The following is a 15,243-nucleotide window of genomic DNA, read 5'->3' on the forward strand; positions in this document are numbered from 1 at the left end:
GAATGCGCAGCAGACAGGTTAGGTAGAAGTGACTACAAGGTCACAGAGTTCTGAACCTCATAAGTGCAGCCCAAGGGCTCAAGAAAAAGAAAAGAAAAAATTCTGCATCCTTGAGTTGCAAATACAGGCACATAACTTACTGCTTATCTTCTAGTTACCTCATGGAGGTACCACATTGAAAATGAGGTGAGAAATATACTTACTGTCACCTTCTGAGCTGTGTTATCTCCATGAATTGTAAGGAATGGGTTTGTAGTAGCTGCATTAAGCGGTGAGGCCTGTGTGCCTGAAAGTAAGTTATTTATGGGTATCTGTGCTCCTCCAGTAATCTGCAATTGCTGTACTTCAGACTGATGGTGTTGGTGGTGGTGATGTTGTTGCTGCACTAATTGATACAAAAGGGCCTGATGTTGTTCCTTGAGTAATATGAGGAAAGGGAAGAGAAAAAAAAAAATTCAAGAATTAGTTACTGAAAAATAGCTCCTCCCTGGGTTCCTGCTTATCCAGATCTCCAGTCAGTGCAACCTTAACCTAATCCCAGCTAATTTAGATTACACTAATGAAGTTCCACAAGACTGTAGGAAAGGGAGGAAAGTGCCTATAAAATTTCCTGAAATATGTAGCTCAGCAGAAGCTCAGCTGAGCCTGCTGGCTTTGTCAGGCCTCTATCGTAAGAAACATACCCGAGAAGAATATCAAACCTTGTCTGTCAAAGTACTAAAACTACACAATTAACAATACAAATAGTTAAACCAGTTACCTAATGGCCTATATGAATACTGCAAAGCAGAGCAAAGGCAGCTCACGAGATGGTACCCAAAAATCTTTTGCCAGAGTCCTAGTGGAATGAGAGAATAGCTTAGGACCATACATGGTCCCAAACTCTGCTGCTGAGAGAGACAAGCCACCACGTCCACACAAGACAAAACGGGACTAAAGGCACTAGGCAATGATTCTTCCAGCAATACACACAGCCCAGTAATATCCTGTAATTTAGCATGACTATCATCCAAAACTGAAAAACAAAGAGATTATCAAAACCCATAATATCAAGTTAAACACACTTCTAGAATTTGTATTAGGCTGAGGAGTTTATCCGTGCCTTAGAATATAATAGAAGAATAAATCATAATTAACTGGAAAACTTACTGATGTGAGTTGCTGGGTACTTAGTAATTGCTGAAATTGCTGGTGCTGTTGATGGAGTAGAAGTTGTCTCTGTTGGTCAGGAAGTAATCCTAGTCCCGAGGCACTGTAGGGTTTGAGAGGGTAATACTGTAGTTTATATGAAAGTATGGGAATTTTTTACTTCAACTTTCCATTGAAACAAAGAAAAGATGTATATAAACACACAGTTCCTTTTTAGCATTTTGATTGCACACTGTCAAGTATTAAATTGTCTGTCTGTCCAGTTGCATTTTTGATACATACCTAGACATTACCATCCCCCCCAGTCTCATTTCTGCTGAGCAACAGCAACATCTTGCCTGTAACCTCAGTCTACTGTGTGCACATTATTTTAAACTGAGATAATGATTACCATTTCTATATTTTTTCAAATATTTATACAGAAAGGCCAGATTTTATATGACAGCTCTTGCCAACCTTTAATATTTAGTTAACTAGCATTTACTTTGCCTTGGTTTCCTTCTAAATTCTCATCTTTTGCTATATTCTGTTGCTATTGCCTATACTTTGTCTGTAATTTAGCAAACACATTCAGCCTTCAAGTGGGCCAACCGATGGTGCCATGGAATGAAGCTGGCTGCCTCAGCTCTTGCCTACTGCTTAGCTCCCAGTCCCCATTTTCATGCCTACATAACAGCTTCCGCAGCCATTTAGGAAACTGAGCACGGAACTGATCCAGCTGACAACTGCTCTGGAAGTAAAGGGTTTCGTCAGCTACACTAGTTCACTGCAAGACCAACAGCATGAACAAGGGTGGGTTTGGAACAGAAAACCAGGAAGACAGATGGATTTACTCTTTCGGTACCAGCATTAGCTTTCACTAATTTAAAACACCCACTGAATTGTTAAGGTGTAGTTTCATGATAGGTTTACCCTGTTATTGAAAGGTTATTTCCTTCCAGCTGTACGTTTCTGTCCCCTCCCCTTGAGCTAGCTCTTGCACAATGAGCTGCATCTCGTGGGAATGGAGCTGAAACTGAAGCCAATACAAAACACACTGAAAGATTATCTATTAATGTAGATGAGGTTACTGTGTGAATGCACAAGCACTAGTACCAGCAAGCATGTGTGTGTAAGATACCAACAGGACAACAGGATCACTAGTTGTGATTGGTAGTAAGGAATTAAATTAACTTAAATCAGCCACAAATCCGCAGTTAGGCTACAACCATTTAGCTCATTAATTTTAGCTCATTTAACCATTAGACACAAGATTTACCTTGCCTTTCTACAGTAGCTAGCACACTGTAGCCCAGCTCCGTAATCACTTTGACATTTACTTTGTAATAACCAGCCAGTATGAAAATAGCCATAGTATCACCATTCTCTACTGCTGGGACAGGGCAAGCAACACATAAACTTTGTTTCGTACTTCACTGGATGGCCTCCATGCTATGGGAAACACGTGCTGGGCTGCGCTTACTGTTTCCCATCATCTACTTCACAATATCCATTATGATCATTTCTACCACACTCCTGCTTCTCAAACCTCTTGTCAATGGTCTTTTCCCCTAGCCAAGAAGTCAGTTCTGCTGACCTTGTCTCGTGCAAGCCATTTTGCCTCCGATTCTTCTTGCTGTACTGTTTTTCTCCTTGTATTATACCCCGTTCTGAAACTGCATAATCGGAACTGCACATAATATTCCAGGTGCACACACACCAGGGATTTAACATGACAGACCACAAAATGCGTAACCATTCTATTTATTCCTGATAACTGCTAGCAATGTTTGTTTGATTGTTGATGAAAGCAGAGATGACACTTCACCCACCCAAGGAAACTCCTAGATCGTCCTCCTGAGCTACAACAGGAAAACTCAAGCTAGAACTGTGCATATGTTTGCCTTTCAAATGATGACACTCATTGATTAATTAAAATTCCTTCAAACAGCTTTAAATTCAATTGTATCAAAAATATTGGTAACAACCACAAAAAAAAAAAAGTACCTTCAGTTTGACTAATACTACCATTATTTCCTTCTCTTTTTCCTTCACTTTTTCTGTATTCTTCTCTACTGGAATGAATCTTCTCCACTGATTTTTCATTCTTTTATCCCATTCTCTCTTTTTTCCTATATCATGTTTTACTGTTACACTTCTTTTTTCTGCTGTTGTTCTCCCTTCTCTTTATCCACTCTGTCTTCCTCTCTTGCTCTACACTGGCACTTGTAAGAAAATACCCTCAGCCAGCAGCTGAGATCTAAGCTTCTACAAACAAAACCTAACTGCAGAAGACAAAACACTGCAGCTCCCGAGCTTCCCAGAAGAGGCAGTTCACTGGATTTCACCACAGAGCTTTCTCTAAACCAGATCAGCTTGGAACATAAATTTAATCCTTTCTAGCTTCTCATTAAAGGGTATATGATCGGTCTGAAACTCTCCATCCTGCAGTCTTCTCTGGTTGTGAGAATGTAAGGAAACAATCCTATCTTTTCCCTGAATATAACTTAATCTCCTGGTTGCTAGCAATCTGTATTAGGCCATCTTTTTCCCAGAAAAGGATCGAATATTTTTCTCTGCCAAATGAATGTAGGCTCTTTTATATACAATTTGGAACTCTCTCACACAGCAGTGTGCAGATCAGTGTTTTTTCACCTCCCTATGACCCACTGTTAAAGAGCTCAAGGGAGTAAGGAATTGTCCTTAAAGAAGTCTTCATTTATTGGTGAATAATCTAGCTATTTTTCACATTAAACTGTCTGAACAGATTCTGAAGCTTGAGAAGTTGCTGTAAGTAGCAACTTAACAGGAACATCTGGCAAGTCTTTTAATTAAAAAAAAAAAAATACAAAAGAGTTAGAAAGTAGGGCCGAGTTCTCACGTGACTTTTCATCACCCTGGGAATACTGATTTAAGCCAGCTCCAACCTTGATCACCACCATGCAATCTAACCAGGAACGGAGAGCTCGCAACAGCATGGGAGCAAACCTCCATGCCTGCCTTGCTTGTTACCATTTAACCCTCCCACTTACGCAGTTCAAAGAGTAGTGATGCCTAGAGGAATTTGACATTAAAGAAGTAGTCAACAAGTTGCCACTGAAACAGCATTGAACTCAAGAGTGGCCGGAATGAACGGTTTCCCATATAGTTTCAGAGCCAATAATCTCAACCAGTGGGAAATACCTTTTTTTTCCCCCCTTCATGCAAAGTTATCCCAAAGCCTCTTCACAACTTAGTTCCAGTAACAGCAAAGTTTTTCATATTTTTCACCAAAGCATTTGCAATGCAAGAAATGGGAATGAGGCATGTACATGTAAGTGCTAAAATCATATTAGCACTAATTAGCATTAGTGCTTGCTTGGCCTGAACTTTTTTCCTCTAAATATACAACTAGAAATACTGAAAAATCACAGAAAGTGGGGGCAACTGTGAAACACCTCAAAAGGAATAGGGCCCAGTAAATCATCTAGACGAGCTCAATAAAGCAGAAATTATGTGAAAAATGTGTCAAGTGCCCTTTTAAATTTAAAATAAACATTAATTTAAAATTTAAAATTAATATGAATTTTTAAATAGTATTATTGAGAGAGCAGTGCAGAAAGAGATCATGCAAGAATAGAAATAGAAAAATGGAGATGCTGGCAGAGTTGTACATCATAAGCAGCTTGAAGCAGCAGAAAATAGGGAATCATTGGAGTATTCCAGACTATGAGAAAAGTTAGAATGAGAGCTAATGAACAGGATAGTAGCTGCAGTATTCTGCATGAACTGGAGTAGTCTACTACCAGGCTACTCACTCAAGAGCAGTAAAGTTGGATATTAAAAAAAGGGAAAAAAACTTCTGCAATATAAAGAGTCAAAAATGAATATTCTGCGTATTAAACAAAAACATGAGAAAACAGCAGCATGACTGGTATATTTTGGCATTACCTGAAAGTGGAAAGCATGATACAACTGGTTAATATAACTGATTTTGTCTAGGATTTCTCACTCCTCCTCACACTTTTGGTGAGAGTAATGCAAAATTCATGTGTTTTCAGCAGACCTCTGATACTCGATAAATAAGATAACTTTTCATTAACAAAATATCTTTTGTTCAATGTCTGAAACATTAAGTTCATATATGATATAAACTATGGAAAATATAACCTCAGTAAAAATATGATAGCACATCAAAACAACAGGATACACTTGGAAGCATCAGGTTTTACGAGCCTACTGAAGCAATACCACACAGTGATACTGTACACGAACATTCGGGAGCCGCCAAACAAACAGTGAGGTAAGAAACTGGAAAAAGCAGCTACAAAACCAGGGATCCCTTTGCATCATTCCAACCACATATGCCTTTTTTGGTGCGTAAACCACCATCATCTCCAAAAAGACAAGTAATCCACTCCCTAATTTGCAGCCATTTCTTTCTACACAGAACCACAGCTCTCTGGGGGGAAGGGGAGCGGGGAGAATGAGTTAGCCCGGTCTCTGCTCTGTCCCAAAACACTTCCAGACCAAGCAGTCCATTCCCCTTCCTGGAAAGCAACCTCTCCTTTTGTTACCCATTTGCCTTGCAGCTCAAGCAGCAGCAGTTCATGCTACTGAGGATACTTGGGCTTTGGGGAAGGGCTGTTACAAATACTCAAACGTGGATCTTCTTTATGCATTTAAAAATCCATAGGAACACCAGTTGAAATAATAATTTTGTTGTCTTTGGAGTCACAGATGCAGAGAACTGAAAACACCATGCAACTGTATTACTACTCTGGTTAGTTATGCCTATTACATCTTTAATTACATGACCGTATACTGTTCTCCTCCTCCCTTCCCCCCTTCTTACTGCAACAAATGGTAGCTTTTCCAGTGCTACTTTAATCATGGAAGAGCAACTGGCAGGACAAAGAATATTGTTTTCTGAAACTTTAAAAAAAAAAGAGCTGAAGCACATTTACATAATTACATTTGTTTGGGAATGTGACTTGATTAAAAAAAACAGGAAGAAATGGACACTAGGATTCCCAAAAGCTGAACAGAAAACATCTTTTCTTTAACTTCACTATTCGTGCCCCATTAAATGCCTTCTTACTATCATTCATGGATCAGGAGCAGAACCTAATTTGACAATTACAGGCTAAGGAAGAAACAGTACCTTTTGAATAAGACAGTCAAAAAGTACAGCTAAATGAAGAACAGTAGGCACTATCAGGAAAAAGAAAAATCAGCAAATTCTTACCTGTTATTTAACGTAGTTGGCAGAGGATGCGTTGCATTGGGTGGCACAGTTGCATGAGTGAGAGGAGAAGGGTTCTGTGATATTGTTGCTGGGGTCTGAATTACCCCATTTAAAGCCCCTACAATTCCATTGATTGCCAGCTGGCTGGCTGGCAGTGCTCCAATTATTCCACCCACACCAGGCACTGCAGGAATGGTGGAGGTTACAGTCTGCATACCACTAGCTAGTGCCCCCACTGTCACACCATTGACCTGTTGAACTCCTGTGACTCCTGAGCCTTGCTGAGCTGGACTCTGCCCAGCAGGTGGTGGAGTGGAAAGAGCTGATGAACTGCTGGTGCTTTGTCCGCTGGAGGTTATCTCCTGGTGCAAAAACAAACAACAAAACCCCCTCAGCTGCATAAAATTTCACCTAACAGCACAATGCAAGGACTATGATGAGTTAACTTGTAACAAGTTTAAGTTTAGAAGAAACAAATAAAAATTACCTGATTTAATACAGGAAGAGAATTGTCTGGCAAAAAACTGTTTCCCAGATGAGGACTTTTACTGCTGTTCAAGGAATCCGTGCTAGGTGCTAAAGTAATTATTTCAAAAAACACACAGTGGTTAATTTTCTGTAACATGCAAAAAAATATTTAGAATAATTATTTCAAAATAACATCAAAGGTAAACATCAAAACTGTAAATTCAATCTTAAAATCATTGCTGAATAGTAAAATATTAACTAAATAATTGGTAAATCAATAGATGCAAACAGACGGGCTCCAGACTGAAGTAAAAAAGAAACTGCACCGAAACAAGTAGTAACGGTTCATATAAATCTTCCAGTTGGCTTCTAAACATTTAAACACACCAACAAATACTTAGTCTATATTCGTCCTACATGTATATGCCATCAATAGCATACGTGGATGAAATAGATATTTCATATAAATACACGTTTGAATTACTTTGACATTCTAATACTCTCCTCTACTTACCTGCTTGTACTGGAAAGGCATGTACTTGATGAGAAGGGCTAGGATTTGAAGTTATTGTTGGGAAGGGCACCGAAAGCTGGGCATTGAGTAGCTGAAGCCGCTCCTTCTTAGCAGTCAGATTCTTTATTTGTTCTTCTAACCGCCTATTTTCAACCTGAAGTTGGTGTAATGATTTAAGCATTCCTAAAACTAAGGTAAAAATGTGTATGTTATCTTTCACAACCACATACAAAGAATGAAGAACATCTTTATTTTTTTTAAATTTCTGTATTACAATTTAAGACTAGCATTAAGTCATATGTGAAAATATAAATAAATTGATTACTGAAAGATACATTACAGAAATTTGACTTTAAGTGGAACAGTTTAGGATCGATTTTGTGTAATTTGTAGTGCAGAAAAAAGTATGCAGCATGTGATAGTAATTTTGCAATATATCTACACCCTGGCTTAAATACAGATGAAGTCGTGTCATGAGCACTGACATCCATTTTAAGCAGAAGGCAGTACATGGTAACTTATCCCCAAACCAGAATATAAAAACAGTATTATTTTAGTAGCACAGGTTAATTGCATAGTTGAGAAAAACCTATTTCAGCTGCAGTACTAGAAATTTTAAATATTATCAGAACAGAAGTTCTGACAAACACGCATTCAACTAACAGTACAGCCAACCAACAACATTTATGTAAAGACAAGCAAGTTTGTGAAAAGGGAGTTTTTGTGCTTTGATGTCCTGTACAGTGAATCACAAACTTACAGAAACAATGAAAAAAAAAAGTCATCCAACGTGAAGTTATCCTGACACACCTTGTTGTGAGCAGGAGCTCTCATTTGCTTTGAGCGGCGATCTACAAATCACCCAGCAGGGAGCACTGTGTGAGCACTGCAGTTGCCACCCCTTTTTTTTGCAGAAAAAGGGCATCATCTTCGGTACTAACCTGATTTTTACCAAGCAGTTTTCTCAAACTCCGATTTGGTTTCAGAACTTGGATTTCCCAACTAGCACTAGAGTGTGACTGTAAAACCACAAGGATAGCCTTTTTTTTTTTTTAAATTCTAAATTGTATTTGTTTAACATGACCTCTGGGCCTACTACAGACATAAGTCTACTGGTATAGGCACATCTGGTCATTTCCCAAGGATTTAGCTTTTATCCCTCCTCTTCAAGAACATACAAAGGAACCCTCAGTGAGCCCAAATGAGATGCAATAAGACTTAGCTAAACCTGTCCTCCAGCTATCATGTTTAAAGGATTATCCCTGCATGAATTTCCTCACAATTAGCATTTTTGTCAGGATACCATTCATAAAAATACCAACTAGATACCACTTTACACTACCAATGAGAAGAAGAATATGTTCAATAAAATATAACACAAAACCCTACCTGGTATTAAAAAAAATTTTTTTCAATGTACTCAGTCATTGTCTTTGGTACTGATATATTGTTGAATATGGAGATCCAAGTGATCTGCTCATCACTTATGCTTTTAACGTATTCATTCTTGGACTATTACACTCTATTAAACATAACTTGAGAAGATTTGCTTGCTTTGAGAATTTCACAAGAAATGCAGAACATAGTAGTGGTATGAAAGCCCAGTGGGACACCTGCCTAACATCTGTAAATATTTTTTTAAAACAGCAACAGAAGTAGACAGATTAGAATTAAAAAATGAAAAATATAAGAATAGAAAATTATTATGCCAATTTATATCATATAGTATAAAGCAAACTGGGGAACTGTGCTGTACTATTTACATTAGTGGATCTAAGAGTCCAGAATTTATTTCCAAACTCTGCAACCGACCAGCTGGATCTGCAAGTCACTTCCTCTTGCATGACACAATTTCCCCATCCATAAAAATGTAGATAATTATAGAGAATTCTTTTGTAATCTACTGAAGGCATGTGCTGCATTAAGGACTATGTTACAGTTACATACTACAGTTATATTTCCAGTCATAGCAGAAAATAAGTTTTCTTTAAATTCTTGGACAAGCACTGAATGGCAGTTCTGAATAAGGCAGTTAACAAAAGCAGTAATAAACAGAATGTGAGTACTTACTGTCACTAGGGGTGCCTTGCTCTAATAAAAACTGCTGTCCTTCACTCCATTGCCTTTCCAGAAGCTGTTCTATGCTGGCTGCTACTGGGGGCAAATTTTCCCCACAACTGTTCCCTGATTGATCATAGCGAATCTGCAAGCTGCTTACAGGGGATCTGTTGAAAATATTGCAATTTAATATTTAAAGAAAAGGATGGAAGGAAACGTATTAGTAAAAGGCTGTTGAAGTTTCTTACCTTATATCAGACCTTAGTACCTACATATCTTAATGCTTCCAAGACTAAGTTAATTCATCAAAATCACTAAAGAACTCCCGGTTCTCACTGCCAAGGCTTTAATAAAAGAAAAATGTAATATTTCACAGCGTGAGAATTTATACTGAGAAAGCACATAACCTCTTCCTGCATACCGACGAACATAATACCTAACTGACAAACAGCATTGTATTAAATTATACAACACATACTTCTACAGCAGGAAACCATTGTGTATGGATGGATACAAAGAGCACCTGTCTTGAAAAAACCCCGAACAAATAAACAAACAAACAAAAAAATCTTCGAAACTTTCCCAGAGAAAACTGGGAAAATAAAACCAAGGTATTAAAATCAGCACAGTAATGGTACTTCCACATAGAAAGGCCATGTATAATTCCACTGCCTAACTTGTTCTAAGAAGAATTACGTAAAAACAGATTTTTGAGGGACTATGTGAAAATATTATTTCACAAGGGACACAATGAAAGTTAAAGTTATCCTCTGGCTGTCCTGTGCACACTCAATATAGTTCCTTTTTCACTCATAATCACACATAGTTCAAATAATCCCTTTGCCATATGTCTTTTCTCATTCAGGAGAAAATTAAATATTCAGCAGAGCCACTAAGAAAGCTGGGTACCTCTCAGGTCCTGTGAGAAGGCTTCTTTTGCATTGGATGGGGCAAAATTTAAACTGTGAGCAAACCCAGATGCTCAGGGTATTTCTGACTCAGGATTCTGGCCTCATGTACGCATGGCCCCATTCCTCATACATGACCAACACCAAAACCCACTAAAAGTTGGTTGGTGGTTTTGTTTGTTTTGTTGGTTTCTTTTTAAATCAACTCCAGTGAGGCTCAGATTCAGATTCTCATATATTAGTTATTCCTGTAAGTAATAACTATTGGTACCATCACAGCTGCACTGTTCCACATGTAGTGCAAACTTAGCAACAAGACCACCATAGTCCCAGTATAGGGCAACATACAGGGTTCAGGAAATCAGTGTGTTAATTATGATTAGCGTAATAAGCAGTGGTCACAGCACATTAGCTACCTAATGACTGTCAAGCATTTTGTAGGCACCAGAGCAAAGCGATTTTTACGAGAAAAGGTTTTAAGTAGGTGACTTAAGAGCTCTGTAAGTATTTATAAATAATTCCTCTTTTGCATACAGGATGAAAGAAGAAAAACACTTGTTAAAACAAAAAGCCCTGATGAATGGGTAACCAAGGTAGTGTTTTTTGACAAGAGATGACAACTCAACAGCATTTAACAGTTCAGCACAGACATGGCAAAACCAGCCTTAAAACCAGTTGTATACACAATGTGCTGAAGTGATAAGAAGGAAGGTTTATGCGGAAACATTCTGAACAGATGTACTACACTCCCCACAAACAATGCACTTTTAAAAAAACATCCAAAACCAACAAACAAATCAAAAACCAGAAAAGAAATACAGAAAACCACCACACAAGCCCCCCAGCAACTTCTTTCTCTGTACGCATGCTTTTGAAGGGCACATAACGCTACTCTAACAGATTGCACCATTTGAATTATAAATCACCAACAAAATTCTTGTTGGGCTTTGGACTGTTTCCTATCAGTTTCACAAAGGTAGAAACAAAGCAACACATGACTATATAACTTCTGCAATCCTTCACTGAAAGCCTGTAGAGAAGGAGGCAGGGGTGGGGGGGAATATCTAGATTTCCATGTATCACAACATTAGTCAATCCATCCTCTTCCAGCTGAACCCCTACCTCATCCATTAGACATGATATGGTTCCTGCATACTAGGGTTGAATCCTTATTCCAAATAGCTTTTGATCATAGTTTCCAATAGGAATATAAATGTGCTGTACACACAGGTCTGATGCTGTCACTGAGATGGGAATCTCTTGTTTTATGTTTCATACCTTGCTTACTTTCACAACTGTTTTTTGTTTAAGTTTGGGGTACAGTTATTCATACTCTTATAGTACTAATTGTAAGCAATATTGAATTTAGATATAGGCATACACACGTATTTCAATGCAGGCATTACAAACACGTTTTTAAATCTAAGGTTAAGTATGGAGTAAAAAAAGTTTGAGTGCTACCTTGGGAAAAGCAGCAATTCCTTTGCAAAATGGAAATAGCTCACATATACCAGGTATATTTATATTTCTCATATATATTAAAACTTTAAATATGACAGCTTAAACATCAAACACTGTGGTTATATAGGTGTACAAAGACATAACAATATGAATTTGAAATGACCATACAGCTCATGAGTCACATACATCTCCAAAAAGCAATCGTTTTCATCAACAGCAAATTATTGTTTCTGCAAGTGTTTTTATTTTAAGCAACTATTTGAGCTTGTTTTTTTCGGAGAAGTGTGGTATTTATGATCTCATACACCTCAAAATGGAAGAGAGTCAGAAGTTGCAGAAAAATAATTTTAATAGATAAAGCAGGTAACATTCAAGGTTGCAAAGTTTTCAGATAGCATATTTTTGAAGTTCGCTTTTTATTTACTCTGAGCTGTATTTTAAGCAATCAGACTTATTTATTTAACTGGGGAAGGCGGGAAGTTACCTACACATTTTAGAAACTTCAACATACGCGTGATCTTTATTGTCGCACAACCAGGGGTGAAATTTGCTGACTACTGAACTTAATTGAAGGATAAGTTTTCTAAATTTTTTCCATGCTACGTATTTCAGACTAAGTTTTTCCATCTTTCAGTTTTGGAACTACAGCAGTGATTCCCGCCCCCCCGCCCCTTTTTTTTGCTTGTTTTTGAAAAACTCTGCTGCCAAGCAAAAGCTATCTGCTCTTTGCAAAGTGATACAGCTTCCATACGTTGAAGGAAGCTCTGCAGTTCTGGACAGAGGTGGCCTTTGTTATCATACAGTTCTCCTCCTTTGCAATCCCCACCAAAACCAGCTGAAATTTGACCATGTTGTAAGTGCTGCACTGTATATACCCTGAATATACACTTTGTAGAAGCATCATATTTAAGAAGTTTAGCTTCCCAAATATTCTACCTGAAGACAGCCTGAACACAACTATGGGCTACTGCAAATCAGACAAAGACCGGGCCTTTGCATATTAACTAAGGTGGCATTAAAACCTGTAATTACCACAACACATATGCATAAGAGGTCTACTTAATATATGATCAAAAGTTCTTGAATTTCCTAGTTGTTGAGCATTTCCCTCTGCAAAATTCTCCTAACTTACTTGTCTGTATATATACAGGCACGTTCCTTATTTACAGAAAGATTTATATATGTATTTATACTGAGAACACCGTCTAAACTAATTTGTGAAATCTCTATTTATTGTTCTAGAAGCAACACGTATCGGAAAGCTTAAAAGCCAGTTCATGACTAGGTAATAACACCTAAGGATTACAATGAATATTCTCACCCCATTTGACAAGGATTCTTTTGATTAATTAAGGAATATAATACAAGATCAACAACACCAGGCATGTACATTAAGTTATCTAATTTGGAGATATTTATTATAAATTACTGTAATAAACACATGCTGTAAGAATCACATTCATTGTTACAATGCTGTATCTGTGTAACGACCATTTTTTAGCTATCCTAAAATCCTTTTCAAGATAAAACCCCCATGGTTAGTCCCTAAGTAAAAAAAAAAAAAAAAAAAAAAAAAGTAATAACACTATAAAAATCTAATTCATATGTATCCAGTACAGAAAATAAAGCCCTTTAAAAACAAAGATACATTTAAAATACACAGAAAATATTACTGAAGTATTTAAAACACAATACTGAAATTTTAAGAGCAAGTATTTTAAAACAAAATAATGTGATACAATTCCAGCAGAATTCTTATGTCAAACTTCCGTAGTAGAGGTAAACTGCAGCAGAACAGAGAATTGCTGCATATTTTGAAGCGGTGAGGGAAAGGGAAGAAAGTATTTGTTTGAAATTTTTACTGGTATTTAACTTCTCAGACCACTTTATCCCTGTGATCATTGTAGCCTCTAAGTCTATGGGATTTTTGAATTTTTGCAAATACGACGAAAAATACTATTACGGTAACAAATTTGAGGAGATAATTAGTACATGTGGATTAAATGATAGGTAAATCCCTCTAAAGCAAGTCTAAATTTCTTAAGTAACGTCCTTCATTTGTAAACCTAATTTTGGTTGATATAAAAGTAAATTTCAGCACATTCTTAACTATCTGGAGATATTAGGGGTTTTTTTTAGATGGATATATTTATATAAAAATAAATGTATGTATACATGTCTATATACATATACACCTACATATATATATAGGCTTGTAAAACACTTATGTATTACTAGTAAAAAGACTGAAGTTTCCAAATCTTAAAACATTTCCTCTGCCTGCACTCTCCAATGTAAATAATGCTTACCGTGGTGAGAGACTTCCTCTGGGTGAACCTCCTCTGCCAACAAGGCTGCGGCTATTATCTCCGAGATCTTGATCTGCAGTGTAAATATTTCACAGCTGATAAATCGACTCTTCTCAGATAAGAGTTTTAAAGCTGATGTAGATATTTTAAAAATACCTTAAATCTCAACTTCTATCTGTAGTTACTGCTGAAGAGTGAATACGTAACTAGTTTAAGATTGCTGAACTGTAGCATGTAAGGTGTTGTCCTTACACATTTCTGAGGCTGTACCAGGCCATGGATTATGTTCACTTCTTTCATTCCTTTCAGTTTTACAGCACAGAAGCGTGGTTTGCATTTGCAGTACCCTCCCCTCAGCCACTTTTAATTTCTACGGTGAAAGTAATGAATCACAGCTGTGGACAGCTAATCTGTATGCTTATCACAGCAAATCCTGATGCTCTGTATTTTTTTAACACTTTGCATCCCAAAACAACTCATAAAATATATAACGTATTAAACTTACCGCTGCCATCTAACAAGCACACATTATTCTGCAAATTTACGGAAAACTTTATGAAAGCGTGTAATTCACTAATTCCTATTTATAAGCAGAAGCATAGGAAAGTCCCTTGCTAAAAACGTAGTAAAACAAACAAAAAAGGCCTCATTAAATATACGAAAACGTTTTGCTTGGAAGGACTCAAAAGGGTTATTTTCCCTATGGCCTCTCAATAAAATAACCCTATCTGCCCCCTTCAAGGTTGCCCTCCCCCTATTCTGAGTCAAGCGACCTCCGACCTCTTGGAGGGCAAAGACATGACTGATCCATTCTTGGTAAACTGCTAAACTCATTCCCTTCCCCCAAACAGGCATGACTACTACGACATGTCAACAAATCCTTACGGAGGGAATGAAACAAAGCAAAGCCAGCGGCTCATTAAAACTGTAGAGGAGAGCCAGCAGTACAAAATGCCAATCGGTAAATATTCACAAGATTATTAAATGCTGCAGAAGTTCTCTAACGGGCTCTCTTTCACACGAAGTTGTATGTAATGCAATTTCATGAATTATGCAAATAAAGGTTTAAACTATTCACGACAAAACCCAGAGCTGTGTTACTCTCGTTGCAAAGAGCTCCGAACTGAACACATCAATCACAGAAGTCACAGGAAACATTTTTGCATTCCT

General features: G+C 37.5%; 1 protein-coding gene across 6 annotated transcripts in view; it reads right to left on the reverse strand.

The window, feature by feature from the left end:
- The window catches only part of MLLT10 (MLLT10 histone lysine methyltransferase DOT1L cofactor), a 127,392-nt gene that overhangs the window by 3,263 nt on the left and 108,886 nt on the right, over positions 1-15,243 (reverse strand). For all 6 annotated transcript variants that reach the window (XM_035893264.1, XM_035893261.1, XM_035893265.1 and 3 more), the window contains 7 exons: positions 14,074-14,146; positions 9,408-9,562; positions 7,338-7,526; positions 6,843-6,931; positions 6,356-6,717; positions 1,150-1,252; positions 204-416 (listed from right to left, as the gene is read on the reverse strand). In XM_035893264.1, coding sequence (XP_035749157.1) covers positions 204-416; positions 1,150-1,252; positions 6,356-6,717; positions 6,843-6,931; positions 7,338-7,526; positions 9,408-9,562; positions 14,074-14,146 — 1,184 coding nt within the window. The remainder of the gene's footprint in view (positions 1-203; positions 417-1,149; positions 1,253-6,355; positions 6,718-6,842; positions 6,932-7,337; positions 7,527-9,407; positions 9,563-14,073; positions 14,147-15,243) is intronic.

This window comes from Egretta garzetta, unplaced genomic scaffold (assembly GCF_000687185.1).
Source record: "Egretta garzetta isolate BGI_Z169 unplaced genomic scaffold, ASM68718v1 scaffold434, whole genome shotgun sequence".
Classification (NCBI taxonomy): Eukaryota; Metazoa; Chordata; class Aves; order Pelecaniformes; family Ardeidae; genus Egretta; species Egretta garzetta.